This window comes from Nomascus leucogenys, chromosome 8 (genome assembly GCF_006542625.1).
Source record: "Nomascus leucogenys isolate Asia chromosome 8, Asia_NLE_v1, whole genome shotgun sequence".
NCBI lineage: Eukaryota > Metazoa > Chordata > Mammalia > Primates > Hylobatidae > Nomascus > Nomascus leucogenys.
Window position 1 is genome coordinate 12177955 of NC_044388.1, and position 27102 is coordinate 12205056.

At 40.2% G+C, this 27102-nt stretch overlaps 1 protein-coding gene and 1 pseudogene across 5 annotated transcripts; both read right to left on the reverse strand.

The window, feature by feature from the left end:
- Positions 1 to 1509: 1509 nt before the first annotated feature.
- FAIM (Fas apoptotic inhibitory molecule) lies at positions 1510 to 27064 on the reverse strand. Of its 5 annotated transcripts, none has more exons than XM_030816754.1 (6): positions 26898 to 27064; positions 15092 to 15151; positions 13321 to 13453; positions 12445 to 12673; positions 5816 to 5865; positions 1510 to 1719 (listed from the first exon to the last, which is right to left on the reverse strand). In XM_030816754.1, exons 1-6 carry the CDS (start codon positions 26909 to 26911, stop codon positions 1570 to 1572), a joined length of 636 nt encoding a protein of 211 aa, XP_030672614.1. In that variant the 5' UTR covers positions 26912 to 27064; the 3' UTR covers positions 1510 to 1569. The 5 variants fall into 5 exon arrangements, with proteins under 5 accessions (XP_030672614.1, XP_003265338.2, XP_003265336.1 ...); XM_003265290.3 differs by having other exon boundaries at positions 26328 to 27064; XM_003265288.4 differs by lacking the exon at positions 15092 to 15151 and having other exon boundaries at positions 26328 to 27062.
- Positions 22634 to 22793, reverse strand: LOC115836551 (annotated as a pseudogene).
- Positions 27065 to 27102: the final 38 nt, after the last annotated feature.

Here is a 27102-nt window from a genome sequence, read left to right on the forward strand (position 1 = left end):
AATTTTCCTGCAATGGGGAAAGGATTCCCTATTTAATAAATGGTGCTGGGAAAACTGGCTAGCCATATGTAGAAAGCTGAAACTGGATCCCTTCCTTACACCTTATACAAAAATTAATTCAAGATGGATTAAAGACTTACAAGTTAGACCTAAAACCATAAAAACCCTAGAAGAAAACCTAGGCAATACCATTCAGGACATAGGCGTGGGCAAGGACTTCATGTCTAAAACACCAAAAGCAATGGCAACAAAAGCCAAAATTGACAAATGGGATCTAATTAAACTAAAGAGCTTCTGCACAGCAAAAGAAACTACCATCAGAGTGAACAGGCAACCTACAGAATGGGAGAAAATTTTTGCAACCTACTCATCTGACAAAGGGCTAATATCCAGAATCTACAATGAACTCAAACAAATTTACAAGAAAAAAACAAACAACCCCATCAAAAAGTGGGCAGAGGACATGAACAGACACTTCTCAAAAGAAGACATTTATGCAGCCAAAAAACACATGCAAAAATGCTCATCATCACTGGCCATCAGAGAAATGCAAATCAAAACCACAATGAGATACCATCTCACACCAGTTAGAGTGGCCATCATTAAAAAGTCAGGAAACAACAGGTGCTGGAGAGGATGTGGAGGAATAGGAACACTTTTACACTGTTGGTGGGACGGCAAACTAGTTCAACCATTGTGGAAATCAGTGTGGCGATTCCTCAGGGATCTAGAACTAGAAATACCATTTGACCTAGCCATCCCATTACTGGGTATATACCCAAAGGACTATAAATCATGCTGCTATAAAGACACATGCACACATATGTTTATTGCAGCACCATTCACAATAGCAAAGACTTGGAACCAACCCAAATGTCCAACAATGATAGACTGGATTAAGAAAATGTGGCACATATACACCATGGAATACTATGCAGCCATAAAAAATGATGAGTTCGTGTCCTTTGTAGGGACATGGATGAAACTGGAAAACATCATTCTCAGTAAACTATCGCAAGGACAAAAAACCAAACACCGCATGTTCTCACTCATAGGTGGGAATTGAACAATGAGAACACATGGACACAGGAAGGGGAACATCACACTCTGGGGACTGTTGTGGGGCGGGGGGGAGGGGGGAGGGACAGCATTAGGAGATATACCTAATGCTAAATGACGAGTTAATGGGTGCAGCACAGCAACATGGCACATGTATACATATGTAACAAACCTGCACATTGTGCACATGTACCCTAAAACTTAAATAAAAAAAAAACACATAAAGACTTACCCATACATATAAACACAAATCAAGCAGATTTTTTTTTAAGTATTTATTATAGTAAAGGTTACTGTTGTAAAACATTAGTGACTTTGGTCCATATCTATCTTATTTGCCATTTGTCTTTAAAACATTTTACATTATTTGCATTATAAATTGTAATTTTATGACTATACATAATTGGTTTTTTCCTGACCCTTGGAATGTTACAGTTTCATGTAACTTTTACATTTAATTACCACAGTAATTAAAAAGTCCTGATCTTTACTTCTTAAGATTAAAATTCATTAACTTGCAATCTCTGGGATTTCTCTATTATCCACAATGAGAGTATGAATAATCCCTTCTCTCCGCTTCCCACTACTGACAGCCTTTATGTAACAGTCATGGTTCCCGATACTGAAGTGAGTTTCAGTCCCATCATCTACAAACTCACCCTGGAGCAACAAAAGAAGAAGGAATTAGTGGTGCAGAAACATTTATCTCTGTCTAGGGCATTCACACCATCTAAAAGTACTAGTAGTACAATAAAATAATGTATTAGTTAAACAATAAGCTTTGAAAAACAAAGTCTAAAGCTTGTACTTAGATGCTTTTACATTTCTGTTATGAATTGAAAGTTTCCTTTTTATAACCCCTACAATCCTTAAGAATCTTAAATTCGCTGGGCGCGGTGGCTCACGCTTGTAATCCCAGCACTTTGGGAGGCCGAGGCAGGCGGATCACGAGGTCAGGAGATCGAGACCACGGTGAAACCCCGTCTCTAATAAAAATACAAAAAAATTAGCCGGGCGTGGTGGCGGGCGCCTGTAGTCCCAGCTACTCGGAGAGGCTGAGGCAGGAGAATGGCGTGAACCCGGGAGGCGGAGCTTGCAGTGAGCCGAGATCACGCCACTGCACTCCAGCCTGGGTGACAGAGCGAGACTCCGTCTCAAAAAAAAAAAAATCTTAAATTCTTGGGGGAGGAATATAAACCTCATGGCTATGTGTCTATAACATGTTTTCAAAAATAAAAATGATAAATACGACATTTATTAGTTATTTATAATATACTTCAAGTGATCTACCCGCCTCAGCCTCCCACAGTGCTGGGATTACAGGTGTGAACCACTGCATCCAGCCAGGGATGGAGTGTTCTTAGCCACTCTGAAAATCTGATTCCTCCGGGTATAAGGTGGCTTACAATAAAATATACAGATAACAAAACCAAACACCACTAAACCTATACCTGTTCTGTTCAATACAGTAGCCACTGGCCACATGTGGCTGGCTATTGGGCACTTGAAATTGACTAGTCTGAAAATAGATATGCTGTTTAAATATAAAATAGACACTGGATTTAGAAGACCTAGTATGAAACAAAAAATTGTATAAAATAACTTTATACTGATTACATGTTAAATAATATTTTTGGTATATTGATTTAAATCAAATATAATATTTAACTTCACCTAAAATTTTTTCAAATATGGATACTAGATAAATTAAAATTACACATGAATGTCCTATCTGTGCCTCATATTATACTTTGATTGAGTAGCAGTGATCTAGAGTAAAAAGATTAGCGCCAGGTAGCACAGAGAAGGAAGGAAGGAAGAAGAGGCTTAGAGGATAAAAAAAAAGATTTATGCCAGAAAGCAAAGAAACCGAAAATCAGACTTAAACCCCCTGGCTATTAGCTTCCTGGCAGCCAAAGTAGATAGAACAAGGCCCCCCAGTTAACAATACCAAGCCAAAGAAGGCACAGGATGCCTCAGGGAGAGAAGCCTTTTCCTAGCTCTGGGAAGGATGTGGCCAGTGGCTCCTTATGGGAGGTGTGCTGAATACCACAAGCATATCCTTGGGTGCAGTGTGTTCTTGTCCCCAGTTTTAATACTGAGCCTTGAAAAAGGACTTCGAAAGAAAGGGCAAGGGTTAGGTAATATAATCTATACAAGTAGCTTCTTGGCAATTGGACAAATATATAATTTTGGCACGATGCTTTGAGATAAAAAGGAGAAAATAAGCTGTAACTCACAGGCCACAAGATGAGTTTGTTGTGGGTACGTACAGTACTGGGGAAGGCTGCCTAGATATGGAGCTGCCCAAACTGCCCTGCAAACTAGGTTGTAGTTAGAATGAGAAGGCAATTGTGTTATAAAGAGCTGTTTTCCAAACACATGTAGTTTCCTGTTAACTACTACAAAACAAAGACGTGGATAAATATTATTTTCACCTTTTTACAACCACAACAACATTCTTTGTGTATGTGTGTGACAGGGTCTTGCTCTTGCCACCCAGCCTGGAGTACAGGGGTACAATTGTAGTTCATTGCAGCCTTGAACTCCTGGGCTCAAGCAGTCCTCCTGCCTCAGCCTCCTGAGCAGTGGGGACCAGGCACACACCACCATACACAGCTAACTTAAAAAAAAAAATTATAGAGACAGGGTCTCATCAAACGCCCCGGGGTGGTCATGAGCTCCTGGCCTCAAGTAATCCTCCCATCTCGGCCTCCCAAAGTTACAACTGCATTTTATTTTTTTTGAGACAGGGTCTCACATTCTGTTACCGAGGCTGGAGTGTTGTGGTGCAACCTTGGCTCACTGCAGCCTCAACCTCCCTGGGCTCAGGTAATTCTTCCACCTCAGCCTCCTGAGTAGCTGGGACTACAGGCATGTGCCACCATGCTCTACTAATTTTTGTATTTTTAGTAGAGAGGGGTTTCGCCATGTTGCCCAGACTAGTCTCAAACTCCTAGGTTCAAGGAATCTGCCCGCCTCAGCCTCCCAAAGTGCTGGGATTACACGCATGAGTCACCTCGCCCAGTACAACCACATTCTTAATACCATAAAACAGCATTATCTTTACATGTGCACTGGAAAATTTCTTGAGTGTGGGAGGAAATGCGATTCAAAAGTGCTGATTCTCTATCTAGAGAATTCCAGGGTAGGAAAAAAAGAACAGGAAGAACCACCAGGTATGGCATTGGGCACACAGTAGGTATCTGAGCCATGTTAGTGGTAACTGGAGTTTTTCCAAAGGAGGCCATAAAATACTGAAACACTCTCCAAGCCTCTCTGCATAAAAGAAGTCTCTGTCAGTAGATTTAACCCAGAGAGCAGCTCAAGCACTCAATTTTGAGTGAGCCCAAATTAAATTCTTCAGGACTCAGAAACAGAAAAGCATTCATCTTTGTAGCTTTTAAATTTCAATTTATTGATTAATTTTCTTAGAGATGGGTCTCACTATGTTGCTCAGGCTGGCCTAAAACTCCTAGGCTCAAGGATTCCTCTCACGTCAGCCTCCCAAGTAGGAAGCCACTACAGACGTGTGCTACCACGTGTGGCTTCATCTTTGTAATTTTTGATTTCTGGCTTTGTCACCTCCTCAGAAACAGCTATCAGACCAAGTAGGTTCTAGGTGGTCTTCTGAATGAATTAATCCCAGACCTCCTTTCCTCCAACTACCAAAAGCACCTTTTCTCACTGTCTTAAACCTATACTATACAAATGAGATAAAAGCAACTACGACATGCAAAATGTGACCAGAGAAGAGAGCTTCCAATTATCTCTAGCCCTGATGTTCACATCTGGAGCCAGCATGAAAGGTGGGTCCCAGGGATAGCACTCCCTGCTTGGCCCGCAGACCCCATAAGACATGGGGATTACCACCCAGTGATTTCGGCTCCTAGTCCCACACTTTCTGTTTCCCACCCTCTCCCCTGTGCACACTACTACTGTTTCATTCCGGCTTGAAATTCACTCCTACATTCATCCCATCCACAGCCATAGTAATCCAAGCACCTGATAGCAAAAGCCAAACACACTGGAGTCTATCTAGATGGGGATTTCAGTGTGCCTGGCCATAGTCACTGGGGTAGCCTCTTTCTCCCTGCATTGGCACTGCTGGTCTAAAATTGCACTTGTCCTCTGGGGTTCCTGAGAGTGCCCTTTGCTGTTCGTCTACCTTCGCATCATCTGATATTGTATCACTCATTTTACAAAAATCTCGCTTTCAGAAAAGAACCATCTGCTTTGAGTGTATGGTACAAAGCATTCCTAAAGTGTGATCTGTGGACCAGTAGCATTAGCAGCACCTAGGGAAATGTTAGAATTAGCATTTTAACAAGATCCCAGGCAATTTCTGTGCATGCAAGTTTGAGAAGCAGTGATAACGCACCACTTCAAATGGATAAACACAAGAGGACACCAACCTTTGGGGATATAATTTTTTAACTAGGGGTTCTTTTTAGGTATTTTACTTGCTAGATATTTTACTGGAATTTTACTTGCTATGCTAGAGCCTGGTCCAGGACAGGAAAGGGAGAGTATGAAGCTGGTGCCAGCTAAGAACATAAGTTGTTTCCAAACTCACGGTACCAGGCACCGTCTAGCAAAGGTTTTCAGAATCTGGAGTCAGGAGTACTTAATCCCTTTTTTGTTTTTATCAAGAGGGCTTTGGTTCATTATAAAATCTCTATAATTAGGAAATGCAGCAACAATTCAATGGTAACTTAGACGCATGGAACTTAGAGTCATCAAATAGTCAACTTACCGCTGTCTCCAATTTTTTACCATTGCACCATACATCCATAGTATCTTTTTCTGTAAAAGTAACATAAAAACTTTAAGTTATAATTCTGTGAAGTTAACTTTTCCTATTTATTACTTTAGGAGAGGATTGATATACCAGATCTCTAAAACTCTTATTAATATTCCAAAACCCAACACTTTTTCATGGCTTTCATGGCTTGGAGACTCTCCTAAAATTTGAAGAAGCTGTGTTTGTTCTTTGTTCATAAAACTATAACGAAACAAAACCACCTTTTAAGAGAAAGTTATGGTCCTAATACAAATTGATGAAGCCTTATGAAACAAAATGAATCCAAAAGGACAATCTTTAAAGAAGGATGCATACAGGCCGGGTGCGGTGGCTCACGCCTGTAACCCCAGCACTTTGGGAGACTGAGGCAGGTGGATCACGAGGTCAAGAGATCAAGACCATCCTGGCTAACACGGTGAAACCCCATCTCTACTAAAAATACAAAAATTAGCCAGGCGTGGTGGCGGGTGCCTGTAGTCCCAGCTACTTGGGAGGCTGAGGCAGGAGAATGGCGTGAACCTGGGAGGCGGAGCTTGCAGTGAGCTGAGATCGCACCACTGCACTCCAGCCTGGGCAACAGAGCAAGACTCCATCTCAATAAATAAATAAATAAATAAATAAATAAATAAATAAATAAGTAAGAAAGAAGGATGCATACAGATGAATGTGAGGATTGACCTTTCCATACAAAATGCCCTTCAATATTGACCAGATGACTCCCCTGCCTCCCACACTCACCCAACTGGATGATGGCACAAAGAGACCACTGAAAGCAGCTGCCACAGGGTTTATATAGGATAGACAGCATGTCCGCTTTAGAAATCTAGTCCAGCTTCTTACTAGGTAGTACAAAAATGTCTACTCCTTTTCATAATGGTTTCACTTTAGAGAAAAATTATTGGATTACAAGTAAAAAATAGGTATAGCTGGTGGACTGCACACTAAGGAACAATATGGAACAAAATGCTGCCCCGACACACTTAAATGGATCAGTTAACTTGCCATAGCTCACCTCAGGGTGGAGAAGTCCCCAGAGTCCCTTGCAAATGTTAGTGTCCTGAGGAGTAGCAGGAAAGAAGACTACACTAATCAAGAAGCCGGAAGTTGAGCTTTGGGTATTACAGGGAAGAAGAGAAGGAAGTATGGCCTGTTATGTGCACAAGGAGTCCGGGGGTCAGGTTTGAGGTGCCAGTCCAGGGTCTGACTGCCTGGCCATCTGCTCCAGGAACACAGTCTAAAGGGGGTTCTTTCCCTCCCCATACCTTGAGATGGGTGCCTCACTTAGAGATGGGAGAAAAGCCTTTGAGGTGCACTAGGTGGAAAAAGAGAAAGCCAGAGGGGTCCAGGAGATATGGGCAGGAGAAACCTCAGTGGCAGCCTTAGTAGAAAGCTGCTGCAGTCACAGGTGCAGGTAAACTCAACTTGTCCCAAGACATGATCAGTGCACACAGTGCTATGATAAACCACGATGATGGTGGAAACTGGTATTTTACTTGCTATGCTTACTGAACATGTGTGTGTACTCAGAGTTTCTACAATAGCATATTACCATGCCTCTGAAGAACACTACTAATCCAGAAGCCCTAAAAGAAAATGTATTAAATTTGACTACATAAAAGTAAAAAAAAAAAGGCCGGGTGCAGTGGCTCATGCCTGTAATCCCAGCACTTTGGGAGGCTGAGGCAGGCAAATCACAAGGTCAGGAGTTCGAGACCAGTCTGGCCAACATGGTGAAACCCCGTCTCTACTAAAAATACAAAAAATTAGCTGGACGTCATGGCGGGTGCCTGTAATCCCAGCTACTCGGGAGGCTGAAGCAGGAGAATTGCTTGAACCTGGGAGGCAGAGGTTGCAGTGAGCCAAAATTGCACCACTGAACTCCAGCCTGGGCAACAGAGTGAGATCCTGTCTTGGAAAAAAAAAAAAAAAAAGTAAAGCCACAGCACAATTAAAGAAAATGCACACACATTAGCAAAGTCATGTAATAAATGACAAACTCGGAAAAAAATATGTCAAACTCACAGCATGAACAAAGGACTAAATTTACTAATGTGAAGACTATGAAAAATCAAGGAGAAAAAGACCAACAACCAAAAGAAAATGGGGCAAAGGGCATGAACAGGCATCATGAGAAAGGAAATACAAAAGAAACTTAAACCTAAGACGCTCAACCTCACTTTTGAAAAAGACAAATAAAAACAACCCTGAAATACCATTTCTTCACCTAGCAGGATGCCAAAAAATCCAAAAGTTTGGCTACATGTTCTGCTGGAGAACCTGGGGAAAATAGCTAATGGGGGTACAAAATGGTAAAAGTACCATGGAAGGCAAATGGGCAAAACCTATTAAGATGACAAATACAATTGGTCTTTGACCCAGAAGAATAGAAGTCCTACTTTCCTACTTCCAGAAGTGTGTACTAATATAATATGTGTCCTGTTCCAAGAGGCATGCAAACAAAGCTATTCATGCAGCATTGCTTCTAACAGCAAAAGATTAGAAAACAGCTCAAGTGTTCATCAGTTGGGAATGAGCTAAATACACTGTTTACTCTTGAAATTTACTCTGCAGCTATAAAAAAGTATGAAAAAGTTCTTTAGGTTCTGATGTAAAAGGATCTTCGGAATATAATAAGTGAATAAAGCAAGATGCTTTTATGTGATAAGAGAGAATATGAATGAATCTGAATAAAGAATCTGAATCTGAATAAAGATTGAATCTGAATCAAGATAACAATGGTTATCTTGATGGGGGAACATGGCAGATGGGAACAGGGATGGAAGCAAGACTTTTCAATGTGTCTTTTAATAGCATTTTGATTTCTGAATCTTGAGTATGTAACCTATTCAAAACGATATGTTAATAAAAGGACATATCTAGCTGATAAAATTTCAAATCTATTATGACTCAGCGGTGGATTTAGTGACTCATGGGAGGTGCTGCTGCATGTTCATCTTGGAGCATCTCCTCTTTACCTGCCTGTGGATTCCCTCAGCCGCATGAACAATAGCTAGGGACTTCCCAGGTGAGTCCTGAGCAGGTTATGTTCTGTAAATGCTATCAGAGAAGAGAAACTTTTCAGAACAGAAAGAGAATTTCCTTCCAACATGAAGTTTCATATGTACTTTCCTCCTGCCAGCTTTATTTTCCTCCCATGGTATTCAGTGGTGTGGAGACTACAAGAGCTAAGAATGCTAACCAACCCTGTTTTCATTGCCCTTATATGCCTCACATTTTTGGGGTGGTGAAAAAAAATGCACATGATCTTTGAGGTCAGGTCTCAGCATCACTCTTTACTAGCAGTACCCTTTGGCAAGTCACCACCACTCTGAGCGTCCATTTCCTCAGGGGCAAATGAAGATGATACCACTTTTCCCATAGGCTGTTATAAGGGTTAGGAATAATTATATAAAGTGCCTAGTATAGTATCTGGCACATAATATGACCTCAGTAAATCATAATGTTTTGTTATTCAAAGCTTTTTTGTGGCCTTGCTCTAATTTCTCAATATAAAATTTAGCAAGTCATATAATATTGTTATTTGAAACTTGCCACATAACATATAAAAGTGAATTTTACCAGGAGACTCTAGAGAAGCCCATTCTTTGCCCATGAGTAGTAATAATCACCACAAATAATATTTTTAAATTATTATCAATTTTTTTTTTTGAGACAGAGTCTTGCTTGGTCGCCTAGGCTGGAGTGCAGTGACGCGACCTCGGCTCACTGCAACCTCCGCCTCCCAGGCTCAAGCAATTCTCCTGCCTCAGCCTCCCAAGTAGCTGGGATTACAGGTGCCCACCACCACGCCCAGCTAATTTTTGTATTTTTAGTAGAGACCAGGTTTCACCATGTTGGTCAGGCTGGTCTTGAACTCCCGCTCTCAAGTGACCCACCTGCCTTGGCCTCCCACAGTGCTGGGATTACAGGTGTGAGCTACCACGCCCAGCCAAATTATTATAATTTTGAGGCAGGGTCTCACTCTGTCATCCATGCTGGAATGCAGTGGTGCAATTTAGCTCACTACAACCTTGAACCCCTAGGCTCAAGCGATCCTCTCGCCTCAGCTTCCCAAGTAGTTGGGACTACGGGCATGTGCCACTACACTCAGCTAATTTTTAAATATATTTTGCAGAGATGAGGTCTCCCTATGTTGCCCGGGCTGGTCTCGAACTCCTGGGCTCAAACAATCCTCCCACTTTGGCCTCCCAAAGTGCTCGGATTACAGATGTCAGCCACTGCACCTGGCTGACAAATAATATTTTTAAAGAATTCACAATGTGAGAAACACTGTTAAGTACTTTACATGTACTAAATCAATTAAACTTCACTCATATCACAACTCTGTGAGGGAGTTACATTATGCCCATTTTACAGATGAGGAAACCAAGGTTCAGAGGTTAACTAATTTGCCCATCACACAGCTCTGATCCTGGAGCCTGCATTCTTCATAACTAATCTGTAAAATGTAGGCTGTAGTCAGCATAGTCCAAAGTTTGATGGATCCTGGAAGTAGAAGTGCAAGCAATAACAATAACATAGGCAATTTTGCCTTTACCTCAGTAAACAACTCTGGTCCCTTGCCCCTTCCAAACAGCAAAAGGGACAAGTTTGGGCTGAACTCTGTCTCATTTCCAGGCTCATGAGGGATTGCAAATGGATAGAGAAGAGTAAAGGCAGACAAGGAGTAAAAGGAGAAAAATAGATTTTTTAAAGACCCAAGATAATTCACAAGTAGATAAGGAGGCCCCTGGACATTTAAAAGAGAACTAACTGTATGCTAGGCATAGCTCAGGTAGTCTCTTCCATTTCTCCTAGGAAAAGTTAATATCAATTGTATTACAAGTTGGCAAAGCAGCTGATTAAGTACCTAAAATTAATTTAAAGGACTGGTTTCATCATCTTTTAAAGTCCCATATGTTCAAGTGTGTTAACACTAATCATAATCCTTTTAAAAACTAAAATTTCCATTATTAATGAGATCCAGTGGTTCTAAAACTTTAATGCAGGTTGAGTAACTATATTCCTAAACATATCACTATGAAATTTGGAAATATAACGGATAAGATGAGCTCCCAAAACCTTCTGGAAAGAAAAAAATGAGATTCAGATTGGCACAAAACTTTTCATTTAAAACAATGAAGAGAAGCTACTGGAATAAGGGTTTCAAAAATTCTGAGAGAAAGTGAATTTGAAATTAAAACTCTGTACTGAACAAAACTATCGACTTAGCATGAGGATCAAAGTAATGTTTATTTCTTAGACACCCTTTATCAGGAGATTACCTAAGGATATATTCCAGTAAACAAAGATGAAAGCAGGAGATGTGGGGTTCAATAACTGGAAGAACAAAAGAGTTCCATGAAAGAAAGCCTAGGGTGGCCACAAAGCAGCAGACTTGGATACTGAGAACAGGACAACAGACTCCCAAGAATATTGTTGTTAAGAATGAAAAGAAGGGTGGGCACAGCTGCTCATACCTGTAATCCCAGCACTTTTGGAGGCTGAGGCAGGAGGATCACTTGAGCCCAGGAGGACAAGGCTGCAGTGAGCCATGTTCATGCACACCACTGCATTCCAGCCTGGGTGACAAAGTGAGACTCTGTCTCAAAAACATAAAAGAATGACAAGAATTCCAAGCAATAGAGAACATGAGTAAAACTGCTAACAGACATAGGAATATGGGCAAAGAAAAGATTTGTTTCCCATAAGAAAAGAGAAACCCAAACAGGAAAGCTTAGAAAAACAAACAAAAAAAACTCTTCAAAAAGTCCTAGACTTTGATAATTTTGATCTGATGCAGTCCTAAGCCTATTGTTATCTAGGAAAATATTGCTTTCTTACTGATAAATCCTAAATTTCCAACTGCCTTTAAGATATATTTATAAAGAGAAATACCAAATAATACCAAAATCTACATCAATATTACTTTTTTTTTTTTTTTTTTTTTTTTTGAGATGGAGTCTTGCTCTGTCACTGTCACCCAGACTGGAATGCAGTGGTGCGATCTCGGCTCCTTGCAATCTCCGCCTCCTGGATTCAAGTAAGTCCCCTGCCTCAGCCTCCCAAGTAGCTAGGATTACAGGCATGTGCCACTATGTCCTGCTAATTTTTGTATTTTTAGTAGAGATGGGGTTTCACCATATTGGCCAGGCTGGTCTCAAACTCCTGATCTCAGGTGATCCGCCCGCCTCTGCCTACCAAAGTGCTGGGATTATAAGCATGAGTCACTGCACCTGGCAATATTACATTTTTTAAAAACCTAAATTTATAATCCTCAAATCCATCCCTATAAAACCTGGCTTAAGATATCTTATATATAAAGTGGTAGATTAAATGAATGCTTCATTTACTCAGGACACATTAGAAATACACCTGCTGGACAATATACACACCTGCTAGACAATCCCAAGCAGATGGGAAACAAAAAGATTTTTTTAAATGTTTTTAAACAAATGAAATACACCTGCACTTACACTCCCTCTTCTTTTCAAACCTCCATAGAAGGTCTGAATAGTTACAGGAATTAAACAGACATCATAAAAAAAAAAAAAAGTTCTGCGCAAACAGCACTAACTTACCCAAAACAATTCTAAAGTTCTCACCATCCATGTGTAATACCCAAGTATTGGTGGTTTTTGATCTGTTCTCCATATACTTCTTGAGACTTTTCCCATTAATTTCCAGAGTATATTCATAAGCAAAACCACTGATAGCGTCTATATTTATGGTCGCTTTTGTCCTTGTAGCTCCAACATAGAATGTTTCTTTGCCCACTAATTTGAACATCCACTCTTTTCTTATCACTTCCTACATAATAAAATAGAAAAATATGAAACAAATGGAAGAAAAATTGGTATCTAATTTTAGAAATAACGTAAAGTGAACAAAGGCAATGCCATTTAGATATAATTTTATTGCCCAGCGCGGTGGCTCATGCCTGTAATCCCAGCGCTTTGGGAGGCTGAGGCGGGCAGATCATGAGGTCAGGAGTTTGAGACCAGCCTGGCCAACAGTGAAACCCCGTCTCTACTAAAAATACAAAAAATTAGCAGGGCATAATGGCAGGTGCCTGTAATCCCAGCTACTTGGGAGGCTGAGGCAGGAGACTCGCTTAAACCCAGGAGATGGAGGTTGCGGTGAGCCGAGACCCGCCACTGCACTCCAGCCTGGGTGACAGAGCGAGACTCTGTCTCAAAAAAAAGAAAAAAAAAAGATATAATTTTATTAATTTATGATGCCAAGGTTTTAGAAAATAAAAGCATTTTAAGTTTAAATATTACATGCTATATTCCATGAATTCTATAACTATGTTTGCTTTACACAACAAAATGATACAGATCAAAAACATGACTATAAGAAAAAAAAGCCCTGAATTGACATATGAAGATGCTACTTTAACAAAATCAAGTTTCTCTATATATCATATTTTACAAAGTAACGTATTTTCTTCCTACCTTTCCATCTACATATACTACTCTTTTGCCTGAGGTAGTCCCATGTTCAAATTCAATCTTGTGGACTCCGTCACTTAAAGCAACATCCCAAACAGCTACGAGATCTGTCATTTTTTCTAGGCTGTAAGGAGGGCTAAAGGAATAAAATAAAGCAATTATAGTAGGCCAAAATACTAATTAAATAACCAATTAATCCTTCCAAGTTGAAAATATTAGATTAAAACCTCTAAAATGTCAAAATATTAAAGTGACAGTACCTAAGAAATTCTACTCACAGTACATTAACTATTTTCTCCCTCTTATTCACTCTTCCTTTAAGATACAACTGCTATATATGGGTACATAGTCCGATTACTTCTAAAAAAAGCCACCTTAATATTAATAGGATTAAGAATGCATCAGTTTATCCTGGTCAGTATTCTAGGTTAGGATACAGTATAGTGCGTGGAAAGGTCAATAAAAAGTCTTTATTCTTCTCCCACCAGCTCCCATGTAAAAACCATGGTATTTAATTTTATTTCTCTTTTTCAGGTCTAATCACTCTAAAACAAGAACTCTCCAAACCTCCCATACTTAAACTCATACTAGGGGTTTGTTTTAACAAAAAGGTTCCAATTTATTATACTAAGACAGAAAAAAGTCATGGAAGAAATGCCCTATAATAAAGATAAAAATAATTTTTAAATGTTATGAAAAATATTCTTGGCATTATTACAGGAAATCTTATTTTAAAAAAATAAAGGACTTTGGGCTGGGTGCAGGGGCTCATGCCTGTAATCCCAGCACTTTGGGAGACCGAGGTGGGCAGATTACTTGAGCCCAGGAGTTCCAGACCAGCCTGGACAACATGGTAAAACCCTGTCTCTACAAACATATTAGTCACACATGATGGTGCATGCCTGGAGTCCCAGCTACTTGGGATGCTGAGGTGAGAGAGCCACCTTAGCCCAGGAGGTTGAGGCTGCAGTGAACCATGATTGCACCACCACGTTCCCGGCCGGGTGAAAGAGTGAGACTGTCTCAAAAATAAGAAATAAATAAAGGATTTTGGTTTGTCAGAGATTGCTGGCATATACTTCAACATATATTTTTGATGTCAATATATCCTATGTGAATGACATAATACATATATAATATCTAATTAATATTTTGATATTGGTGTATCTTTCTAGCTTTGACAGAAGTATCATTTATTACAGTAATAATAATCATAGCTAACAGCTATTAAGTGATAACTATGCGCCAGTCACTGTTCAAAGAGCTTTAAATATATTAACGCATAGAATCACCATGAGATGGCTACTATAAGTATCCTTATTTTACAGATGAGGCTTAGAGAGGCTAAGGGTTTACCTAAGGTTACAATGACATTAAGTGGCAGAGGTAGGATTTAAACCTAGGATTCTGGCTCCAAAGCCTGTTCTCTTAACTACGTCTTCCTCTTTGTTCACCCTAATCTCCTCTGTATGCTCTAAACTGAAGATGGTAAATGGATTTTATATCATTTTGAAGTGGTTGCCAAGAACTCTGTGCTGACAGAAATGAGGAGACCTCACATCAAGGCTCTACTGAAATGGATGCCATGTTCCTGGTGGCTACCTCCACGCCAGGTATTTAGTACTCCTGCTCTAAATCATACAAAAGCAGAACCATGTTTTCTGCAATTTTACAAAATGTATTCTTAACAGAGCATCTTGGATAAATCACTCTTTTGAATGATAACAATCTTGAAAATGTCAAAGGCTACTTTACTGCAATATAAGACATTTACCTTTCATCATCTTCAAAGATAGGACTGTCATCTCCAGATGCCATAGTTGGCAAAAACAGTCTTTAATCCAATTAGCAGCCAGGAAAGAAAAAAGCAGAATTGCAGCAAAGAAAGACTGAAAGCAACAATGATGACATCTACAAAGGGTTTTTCTAATTTTGCAATCCATTTATTAAATTACATGGAGTTTCGGATGAAACAGCTTCTACATAAAATAGAATTGCAATCTTTAATTTTCAGAGAAAGATGTTACATCATGCAAATTAGTCAGTCATATTTTTCCCTGTTATGGATTTATAATTTCTTAAAGGTATACTTTATCAAAACTAAAGAACAAACTCTCCTTTGTTGCAAGTGTTATAGCATATCAGCGCTGCAAGAGACCTAAGAGATCCTCTGGGTCCTATGCTTCTCAAATTGAAGCACAAGAAGCCCCAAGGCTATGAGTCAGGGAATACATCAAACTCCAGGATAAACACAATGTATCTTCTGGGAGCATGAATGTTAAAGTGGCAACTAATTTAAAATGTAATCTTTATTTTAGAAGGCTACACTATGGTGGAACATAACTTTTAAAATCTTTTAGGTAACTTCAAAGAACTGATGAGTTTGCAAGAAGCAGACAGGGATATGCTGGTCTGCTCTCAAAGAGTGAACTTAATTTATCCCCTTACTTAAGCCCATTTAATTTACTAGTGCCAATGATGAATCCACAAAAGTTATGTGGCTTGCTCACGTAACTGGCAGGATCCAACCCAGAACTAGAGCCCAGTACTATGCAATGAACTAAACAGTAACTGGGCTGCAGTGTTAATTAAGCTGTACTAAAATCAGAAGTGCACACAAATTCACATGCATAGGAAACCCTCACATTTGAAGATTTGAGATTAACAGTTTCACTCCTGCCAAAGTGTCCTAAATTCAACTATTTTTTTGCTTCCAAGATCTAGTTTAGCCCTTTTCTTAATTAGTACCTGTTTCCTACAGATGCTCAAGAATGCTCTCTCCTGGCTAAAAATGGGAGACTACTAACCCTTTCTGTCTGGAAACAACCAGAAGTCACAAATTATTAAAAAGTTTTTTGTTTGTTTTTGAGACAAAGCCTCACTCTGTCCTCCAAGCTGGAGTGCAGTGGCATGATCTCGGCTCACTGCAACTTCTGTCTCCTGGGTTCGGGCAATTCTCATGTCTCAGCCTCTTGAGTAGCTGGGACTACAAATGCGTGCCACCACATCCGGCTAATTTTTTGTATTTTTAGTAGAGGTGGGGGTTTTGCCATGTTGGTCAGGCTGGTCTCGAACTCCTGGTCTCAAGTGATCCACCTGCCTTGGCCTCCGAAAGTGCTGGGATTACAGGCATGAGCCACCACATACCCAGCCAAAAAGATATTAAAGAAGAAATTAGCACTCATAAAAGCAATCCGACGGGCCAGGAAAGCCAAGAATTTTAGAATAAAAACTAGATAAATATTTGTACCTAAAATAAATCTCTTTTATAAAATTAGCACCACACAAATTTGTGAACTTTTCTACTCTTAAGGATTATCCCCTATGAAACCAGAGGGTATCCTACAACAATAAAAACAAAAAGAATACATAGCAATATAATAAGCCAGCCAGGCATGGTGGCAAGCACCTGTAGTCCCAGCTACTGGGGAGGCTAAGGTGGGAGGATTGCTTGAGCCTAGGAGTTAGAAGCTGCAGTGAGTGGCTGCAGTGATCATGCCACTGCACTGCAGCCTGGACGACAGAGTGAGACCCTGTCTCAAAACAGGTATCTATATATATACTATATATAATATATAGTTACTATATACACTATATATACTAAATATACTATATTATATTTAATTAGTATTTTGGCCTACTATAATCTATATATATAGATTATATACTATAATTATATACTTATATAATTATACTTATATAATTATACTTACATATACTTATATAAATATACTTATATAATTATATACTATATAATATAGATTATATACTATAATTATAGATTATATACTATAATTATATATAATCTATATCTATCTATATATAGATACTATATATACTATATTATATAGATTATAGTAGGCCATCATCTTATATATAATAAATGATACTTATCTATTATATATAATAGATAGTAGATATAGATATATAATATACAGATATATACTATATATAAATAGTATCTATGTCCAAAATAATAATATATATTATATATAATAGATATAGATAGATAGATACTATATACATACATATATATACACACACACATACATGTATATACACAATGTAATTATATGTACTCCAGCCTGGGTGACAGAGTGAGACCCTGTCTCAAAACATATATATATATATTTTATATATATAGATATAGATAGATAGATAGTATAAGATAGTATAATTATATGTACTCCAGCCTGGGTGACAGATATAGATAGACAGATAGGTAGATAGATAGAGATATATATAGATATACATATCTGTTTTGAGACAGGGTCTCACTCTGTTGCCCAGTCTGGAGTACATATAAATACTATATATATATTTATATACATATTTATTATATATAAATATTATATATAATATATACATATAATATATAAATATATATAATATATACATATAATATATAAATATATATAATAATAAAAAAAAAAAAAAAAAAAAAAAAAAAAAAAAAAAAATAAAATATATATAATATATACATATAATATATAAATATATATAATATATACATATAATATATAAATATATATAATATATACATATAATATATAAATATATAATATATACATATAATATATAAATATATATAATATATACATATAATATATAAATATTATACATACATGTAATATAAAAAATAAGCCAAACAGCATAATATAAACTTTGATAAGGCATCCGTTGTAAATCAGAATGTATTTAGGGGTGCTATTCAAGTTTTGCTCTTCAATTTTCAGAGACTCTAGAAAGTTCAGTAATGTAGGCATTCAAACCTAAAACAATTACTCTGTTTTCTATTATAAGGAATTCCAAATACTACTAAATCACACTAAGATACAACATCTTAATTATAATACCTTTTCATGGAGAAGTATAAAAGGCAATACCACCAATTAAAAGAAAGATTAGAAATCATGATCACATTAAAACATTTTTTCTTCTCTAAACTATGAACAATCATTCAGGCATTCAGCAATTATATAAGGACTACCTAAAAAAAAGCAATTTTTAATTCTCCAATAATTAAAAGTGTACATGATAGGAGAGAATTATAAACAAAGATAAGAGTAAGTACTGAAGCAATTATCTGGCAAATTTGAAGCATTCTAATTCTACTTATATAACTATATATCAAAATTGATGTTTCTTCTTAAACAAAATTACAAATCAATATAAAATTTGTTACTCTGCCTGTTCTTCTCTGATTAAATAAGAAAAATGCTGTTTTAATACAAAGTTAGTAATATTTCAATTTTCTTGTTCATGCTATCCATTATTTTAAGCAAAACACTAAAAAAATCTTTTTATAAATGGTTAATAATTATAAAATATTTTTATAATTACTCCTTGGAGTGTGCATGGTGGCTTATCCCTGTAATCCCCGTACTTTGGGAGTCTGAGACAGGAGAATCATTTGAAGCCAGGAACTTGAGACCAGCCTGGTCAACATAGTGACACCAAAAAAAAATAGCTGGGTGTGGTGACATGTGCCTATAGTCCCAGCTACTCGGGAGGTGGGAGGATCGCTCAATTCCAGGGGTTTGAGACTGCAGTGAGCCATGACCATGCCACTGCACTCTAGCCTGGCCAACAGAGCAAGACCCTGTTCCAAAAGCAAAAAAAAAACAACCACAAAACGAAAGAAATTATTCTTTGGAAGATTGAAAATATATTCAGCTTATAAAAGGCTGTATAATACTTCAAATTTTGTACCATTTTAAAAGGCAGATATTAACTTTAAAAACTGTTTTCTATGCAAGGATTAAAGTGACCACTATCTTATAACAACAGCCTTAACCAAAATATGAGACAGTCATATAATTTTCAGCAGTGGAAAACAAAAAGCAATAAAATCACCCGGTCTAGCCTCTCTCCTTCATTATGGGGAAATCAATAACACATATCCCTCCAAGTGCCATCTCCACTGCCAGTCCTGGGTTCTTATTACCTATCCAACTTTCTAACAAAGCTGTAGAGGGTGCCAATAATGCACACAGAGCAAAGAAAACTTTTCAAATGATCTTACCACAAACAATAATTCCCATCAACAAATCCCATCTAATGTTTAAGAAAAATGTCCAAAATCAACTCTGCCTCCTGCTTTTGGGCTTCTCTCCTATCTCCTATCCCAGCAGTTTCACTAGTCTTATGACCTCTGTCACTTTACACATTCCATTCCAATCTCACCACTTTAAAATTTAATTGAAATTGCTCTTCTGGCTCAAAAGCAGGAGAGCACACATAGAAAACACTCTTAATAGCCACAAATGCAACAGGTTAACAGACTGACATCTGTTTTTTGGCCATTCGTATCAGGGAAAATCATTAAAAACCACTAGTCAACTCATCAAATGCACGTAAAAATATGCCCACTAGTGAGTCTTTAGGGAAACATGAAATAAAATAGAGATTTAGGTTAGAGGTCTGAAAGGAAGTAAACATGAATAATTATTCTAAAAGGCACTAAAGCACAGAGATCAATGTTTGCTTAAACAGACTTTAAGATACTTTGGACCATCAGCTGATTTTTCATTTTGAGAATATCCTCACACAAAAGTCAACTTACTTCCTCCGTAACTGGTGATTCTCTGGATGGTCTATACAAAGTAATATCAGAATGAGCAAATGTAATCCATTAACTCAACAAATAGTTAAATGCCCACCAAATGTTCTGAAAGCACTCCAAAGTCAAATACAGATGGTCCTCGGCTTACAATGGTTTGACTTAATGATTGTCCGACTTTAAGATGGTGCAAAAGAGATACGTGTTTGGTAGGAACCATACTTTGAGTACCCATACAACCATTCACTTTCGGTACAGTACAAAAAATTACACGAGACGGCCAACACTTCATTGTAACATAGGCTTTGTGTTAGATGATTTTGCCCAACTGTGGGCTAAGGTAAGTATTCTGAGGACACTTAAGGTAGGCAAGGCTAAGATATGATGTTTGATAGTTTAGGTGTATTAAATGCATTTCTGACTTATAATATTTTCAACTTGCAATGGGTTTATTGGGATATAATAACCCTATCACAAGTCAAGAAGCATCTGTACATGTTTTTGTTTTTGTTTTGAGACAGGGTCTTGTTCTGCTGCCCAGGCAGGAGTGCAGTGGTATACTCAATGCTCACTGCAGCCTCAACCTCCTGGGTCCAAAGGATCCTCCCACCTTAGCCTCCAAAGTAGCTGGAACCACAGGTACACACCACCACACCCGGCTCATTTTTGTATTTATTGTAGATACGAGGTTTCACCATGTTACCTAGGCTGGTCTTGAATTCATGGGCTCAAGTAATCCACCTGACTTGGCCTCCCAAGATGCTAAGATTACAGGCATGAGTCATCGCACCTGGTCGTACATGTCTTTTAAAATTTTCTATGGTTTTGTATGATTTGCAGCAGCTATGCTCTATTTGTTTTCTCAAGGGGAGATGTACCTTCCCAACAAAAGTTTTCTTATGATAAATGTCCAGCCTTCAGTTTTTCCATTCAACATTTACTTGAACCTGCTATAGAGAGATACTGTACTAGATGCTGTCAGAAATTTGAAGAAAATCTTTCTTTTTTTGTTGTTTTTTGAGATAGGGTCTCACTCTAGTCATCCAGGCTGGAGTGCAGTGGTGCGATCTCGATTCACTGCAGCCTCGACCTCCTGGGCCCAAACAATCCTCCCACCTCAGCCTCCTCAGTAGCTGGGACCATAGGCACGTGCCACAACACCCAGCTAATTTTGTAATTTTTTGTGAAGATGAGGTTTCACCATGTTGCCCCAGCTGGTCTCAAACTCCTGAGCTCAAGCGATCCTCCCACCTCAGCCTCCCAAAGTGCTGGGATTACAGGCATAAGCCACCATACCCAGCCTGAAGAAAATGTTTCTGTCCTTAAAGAATTTGAGAGTTCAGAAATAAATCCACATTTCTGTGGCCAAATGATGTTTGACAAGGGTGCCAACTCTAACTGGTGGTGAGTCTCTTCAGCAGATGTTATGGGGAAAACTAGATTTTCATACACAAGAGAATTAAGTTGAACCTCACCTATCTCACACCATATACAAAAGTTATCTCAATGATCTAAATATAACAGCTAAAACCACAAAACTCTTAGAAGAAAACATAGAGGTAAATCCTCATGACCTTGGATTTGGCAATTCTTAGATAGGACACCAAAAGGATAGCAGCAAAAGAAAAAAATAGATAAATTGAACTTCATCAAAAGTTAAAACTGACTGGGTATGGTGGCTCACACCCGCATTCCCCGCAATTTAGGAGGCCAAGGTGGGAGGATTGCTTGAGCCCAGGAGTTCAAGACCAGCCTGGGCAACATAGGGAGACCCCATCGCTACAAAAAAATTTAAAAACTAGCCAGGCATGGTGGTGCATGCCTGTAGTCCCAGCTACACGGGAGGCTGAAGTGGGAGGATCACTTAAGCCTGAGAGGTCAAGGCTGCAGGTGAGCTGTGATTGCACCACTGCACTCCACCCTTGGCAACAGAATAGACCCTGTCTCAAAAAAACAAAAACAAACTAAAATTTTTGTGCATCAAAGGACATTATCCAGAAAGTGAAAGGACAAGGATGACAGAAAATATTTGGAAATCATATATCTGATAGAGGTTTCATATTCTGGATAAAGAACTCTACTGCTCAAAAACACAAGACAGCCCAATTTAAAAATGGGCAAAGGGGCCAGGCGCAGTGGCTCATACCTGTAATCCCAGCAATTTGGGAGGCCGAGGCGGGTGGATCACCTGAGGTCAGGAGTCCGAGACCAGCCTGGCCAAGATGGTGAAACCCCGTTTCTACTAAAAATACAAAAAATTAGCCAGGTGTGGTGGCAGGCACCTGTAATCCCAGCTAGCTACTCGGGAGGCTGAGGCAGGAGAATCGCTTGAACTCATGAGGCGGAGGCTGCAGTAAACCAAGATCGCACCATTGCACTCCAGCCTGGGCAACAAGAGCAAAAGTCTGTCTCCAGAAAAAAAAAAAGGCAAAGGACTTCAACAGATATTATTCTAAAGAAGAGATACAAATGGTCAATAAGCATATGAAAAGATGCTAAACAACATTAATCACCAGAGAAATGCAAATCAAAACAACAATGAAATACAACTTCACATCTACTAGGATGGCTATACTAAAAGTAAACAAAAAATAATCAGTGTTGGCAAGGATGTGGAAAAACTGGAATCCTTGTACATTGCTAGTGGGACTGTAAAATGGTGAAGTTGTCATACAAAATGATATGACAGTTCCTCAAAACCTAAATAGAGAATTACTATATGACGTAGCAATTCTGCTGCTGGGAATACACTCAAAGAGTTTGGAAATCAGCCACTCAGACACCTGTATACTATTGTTCATTGTAGCATTTTCCAATAGCCAAAAGATGAAAACAACCCAAGTTGTCCATCAACATAAGAATAAACAAAATGCAGTATATATACTTGATCTTAGCCAAAAGGCTGAGAAGTGATAAAATGAATATATATACAAAGGATATTCCTTTTTATTCAGCCAAAATAAGGAGTGATATTCTGACATATGCTATAACATGGATGAACTATGGAAACTTTACGCTAAGTGAAATAGCCAGACAAGGCCGGGCACGGTGGCTCACGCCTGCAATCCCAGCACTTTGGGAGGCCGAGGCGGGTGGATCACGAGGTCAGGAGTTTGAGACCATCCTGGCTAACACGGTGAAACCCCGTCTCTACTAAAAATACAAAAAAATTAGCCGGGCATGGTGGCGGGTCCTGTAGTCCTAGCTACTCAAGAGGCTGAGGCAGGAGAATGGCGTGAACCCGGGAGGTGGAGCTTGCAGTGAGCTGAGATCACACCATTGCACTCCAGCCTGGGTGACAGAGCGAGACTCTGTCTAAAAAAAAAAAAAAAAAAAAGCCAGACAAAAATGACAAATATGATTCCACTTATATAAAATACCCAGAATAGGGACATTCACAGAGGCAGAAAGCAGATTAGATGTTCCCTGGGAATGGGGGAAGGGAACAAGGAGAAGTCTCAAGTCTCTTTTGTGTTGCTACAAAGGAATACCCGAGGTTGCGTAATTTATAAAGAAAAAAGGTTTATTTAGCTCATGATTCTGATGTCTGGAGAAGCTCAAGATTGGGCATCTGCATTTGGTGAGGGCCTCAAGTTGCTTCTACTCATGGCAGAAGGCAAAGGAGAGTGGGCCGTGTAGAGAGCACGTGACCAGAGAGAAAGCAGGAGAGAGTGGGCAGGTACAGGCTCTTTTTATCAAACAGCTCTAGTGAGAACTGATAGGGCAAGAACCCACTCACCTCCAAGGGAGGACATTAATGTATTCACTGGGGATCCGCCCCCATGACCCAAACACCTCCCATTAAGCCCCACTTCCCAATACTGCCACACTGGGGATCAAATTTCAACATGAGATTTGGTAAGGACAAATATCCAAACCATAGCAGAGAGTTATTGCTTAATGGTTACTGTGTTTCTGTTTAAGGTATTGAAAAGTTTGGCAAATAGATAGTGACAATGATCGCACAATACTGTGCATGTACTCAATGCCCCTGAATTGTACACTAAAAAATTGTTAAAATGGCAAATCTATGTTGTATATATTTTACCACTTCAAAAAGTTAATTATATAAGAAAGAATTGTATACTTCAAATGGGTGAATTATATGGTGAGTTACATTTCAGTAACGTTGTTAAAAAAAAACCAAAAAAAGAAAAAAAAGCAGGTGTCCTGGCTGTAGTGTTTCTTGGGATGCAACTGCACCGGTAACCAAAAGATGATAACATCTGTCCTTGTCCCCAATTTCCACTTCACTCAGAAATATCTGTCACATAGATCTCTAAGTTACAAATTCAATTTAATAAACACATGTCATATTCTAAGTTCATCCAGCATACCAGTAGTTATTGGGTACTTATGTACCAGGCTCTGGGCAGGGCACTAACTTCGGAGTGGGAGTCTGGAGAGACCAAGAGATGATTATAGCACAACAATGGGAGTGTCCTCATAAAGGGAAGCAGCATAGGATAGAATGGGCCATAGAGGAAGAGTCCTAGCTCTGCCAAAGAAGGCTTTGGTTTAAAATTTTGGAGAAAGTGGCCAGGCGCGATGGCTCACACCTGTAATCCCAGCACTTTGGGAGGTCAAGGCGGTCAGATCACTTGAGGTCAATAGTTCGAGACCAGCCTGGACAAAACGGTGAAATCCTGTCTGCAAAAATAGAAAAATTTGCCGGGCAAATTTGTGCGGGTAGCGCACATCGGTAAATGCCAGCTACTCCAGAGGCTGAGGCACAAGAATCGCTTGAACCCGGGAGGTGGAGGCTGCAGTGAGCCAAGATCATGCCACTGCACTCCAGCCTGGGCGACAGAGGGAGATTCTGTCTGAAAAATAAACAAATGAAACTTGGGAGCAAGAAATTAATCCACTGTTGTTTTTAAACTCTTATGCATGTACTTAATTTTCAAGATTCTATGACCAAACTGGAAAATGATAAATACAAAAAACCCTCTATTTTTGCAAATATTTTATTAAAATGTAAATTAAAAAGATGAAAAACCATATTTCACTTATTTTCACCGATGGAGATGATGCCAAGCACTTGAAACTTTTTACATGTCTTCAAAGAAAGCTTTTTGAGTATCTCATACTTACCCATCAATCTTTTAAAATCCCTTCCCTAGCAACCCAACACCTAAGTTTCAGAGCATGACTTAAACACCAACATGTTGCCACTGTTCATCCAATCCACCTGAATTTTGCCTTAACTTAGGTTTATTCTTATTGGGGACTGAAATGATTCGTTCAAGATAAACCGAAGTCACTTTAAAAATTACTCAGATGATAGTAGTTACTCAGATGCTCATAGTTCCCTTTTCAGCAAAAGTCCCCAGGTAGGGCCAGCCAATAATGCAAGTCACACTCAAGTGTTGACATCTTCATCTCCGGGCCGGCCCCTTATGAAGTGAGGGGAGTCTCCAGTAAAATCACTCAGGAAGCTCCTTGAGCCAAGTATTCCCAAATGCTACTTACTGGAGGTACAAAAATGAGAATAACTTTTCTGAGGGCCATTTCACAATCTACACCAGAAGACTTGTGGTATAGATCGTGGATTCTATCTTGTTTTAGAACGAATCTTGTGGGATTCATTCTACACAAATGATCACGCTCAAAAACCCAGATGCAACGGTACTCAATGAATTACTTTTTGCAATAACTAAAAACTGAAAACCACTTGTACGCTCACCATCAGGGAGAAACTACATTTAGTAAATCACAGTCCAAAGCCATGCCAGGAGTCAGGGATGGATGACGTAGTCAACCTGACACACAGGAATGTACAGTCGAGAGAGAGAGAGAGAGAGAGAGAGAGAGAGAGAGAGAGTGTGTGTGTCTGTGTGTGTGTGTGTTTCAGCACTTTATGATGCAGGTTCTGCAAAAACAAGCCCCGCTCATATTACAAGGAAAAACCGTCTGGAAGAAAATACACCTTCGTGTTAACCCAGCTTGTCTCTGGGGAGCAGGGGCACGGCTGCTTTGCTTGCTTCTTTGCTTTCTGTTCCACGTTTTCGACAGTGACAAGTATTATCTTTAGAGTTCGCGAACAGGCCGGAGGAGGGTGCGGCAGGTCGTGGGGCAGGGCCTGGCCAGGCAGAGACACCCCCGCACCGCCCCGGGCTGGCCCCGCGCCCCGCCGCACCTCCACCTTTGCCCGCGGTGAGCGCTAGCCAGGTCCCGCCCCGAGGTCTGGGATCACCGGCGGGCCGGCTGGAAGCGCCCGGAACTCACCCAGCGCCCCACCCGCCTGGGTCTCACCGACCGCGCAGACACCACCGGCCGCCGCCGCCGCCGCCGCCGCCCAGAGATGGCCGCCGCCGGCGCAGTAGGGCCGAGAGCGTGGGGACGCCGGGGGCTGCGTGCAGGGGTTTCTAGGGAGGAGAGCGGGCGGGCCCCAGGCGTCCAGGCCGGCGCAGGCGCGACCCCGACCCCACCCGGGCTGCTGCCTCACCTGTGCTCTGTGGGCCGCGGGAGGCTCTGGGGGAGGTTTCACCAAACAACCGGTTGGTTCCGACTCGGCTACGTAGGCCGCGTGGCCTTGCTCCCCTGGCCGAGAAACAGGCCAGCCGGCGCGGAGGTTGAAAGCTCTGCAGGCGCGAGTACCAAACGCGCCGTTTGTCGCGCCTCAGGTCCCCTGGGGAGCCCAGCGCAGGAGGCCACCCCTCCCGCCGCCACGGACCCAACCCCGGTCCTCTGCCTTAGCCGAAGGCCGCACCCTCCGCGCACAGGCCTTCCTCAGCCCCAACCCAGGACATCACCAGGTCCCGCAGTGCGTCCAGTCTTCCCGCCAGCAAGTGTAGGTAGGAGCCGGCCGCTGGCCCCGCGCTGGGCAAGACGGTGGGGACAACCTGGCGGGCAAAAACAGCCCTGTGCCTGCTCTGCAGCTATGGGGAAGGGAAACCTGTTCATGGCAGCAATGGCATTCGCTCCTTAAAACCTCTTTATGGGGTCTCATTTCTTTTTTAAAGATCCAAACTACTTAAGGTGGGCATAAAGCCCCCATGTGTGATCTAGCCCCTACCTGCTTGGCTTCATTTAGGTCCTTAAAGGATGCAGGTTTCTTCTCACCCAGGGCCTCTGCAAATGCTCTTCTCTCTGCCTGGACACTCCTCACCTCTTCCCTGTTGTGAGTGTTCTTCATGTATCATTTAGGTTACACTATCCTGGCCCATGAGACTTGCAGCACTGCTGGGTGTGGTGGCTCATACCTGTAATCACGGCATTTT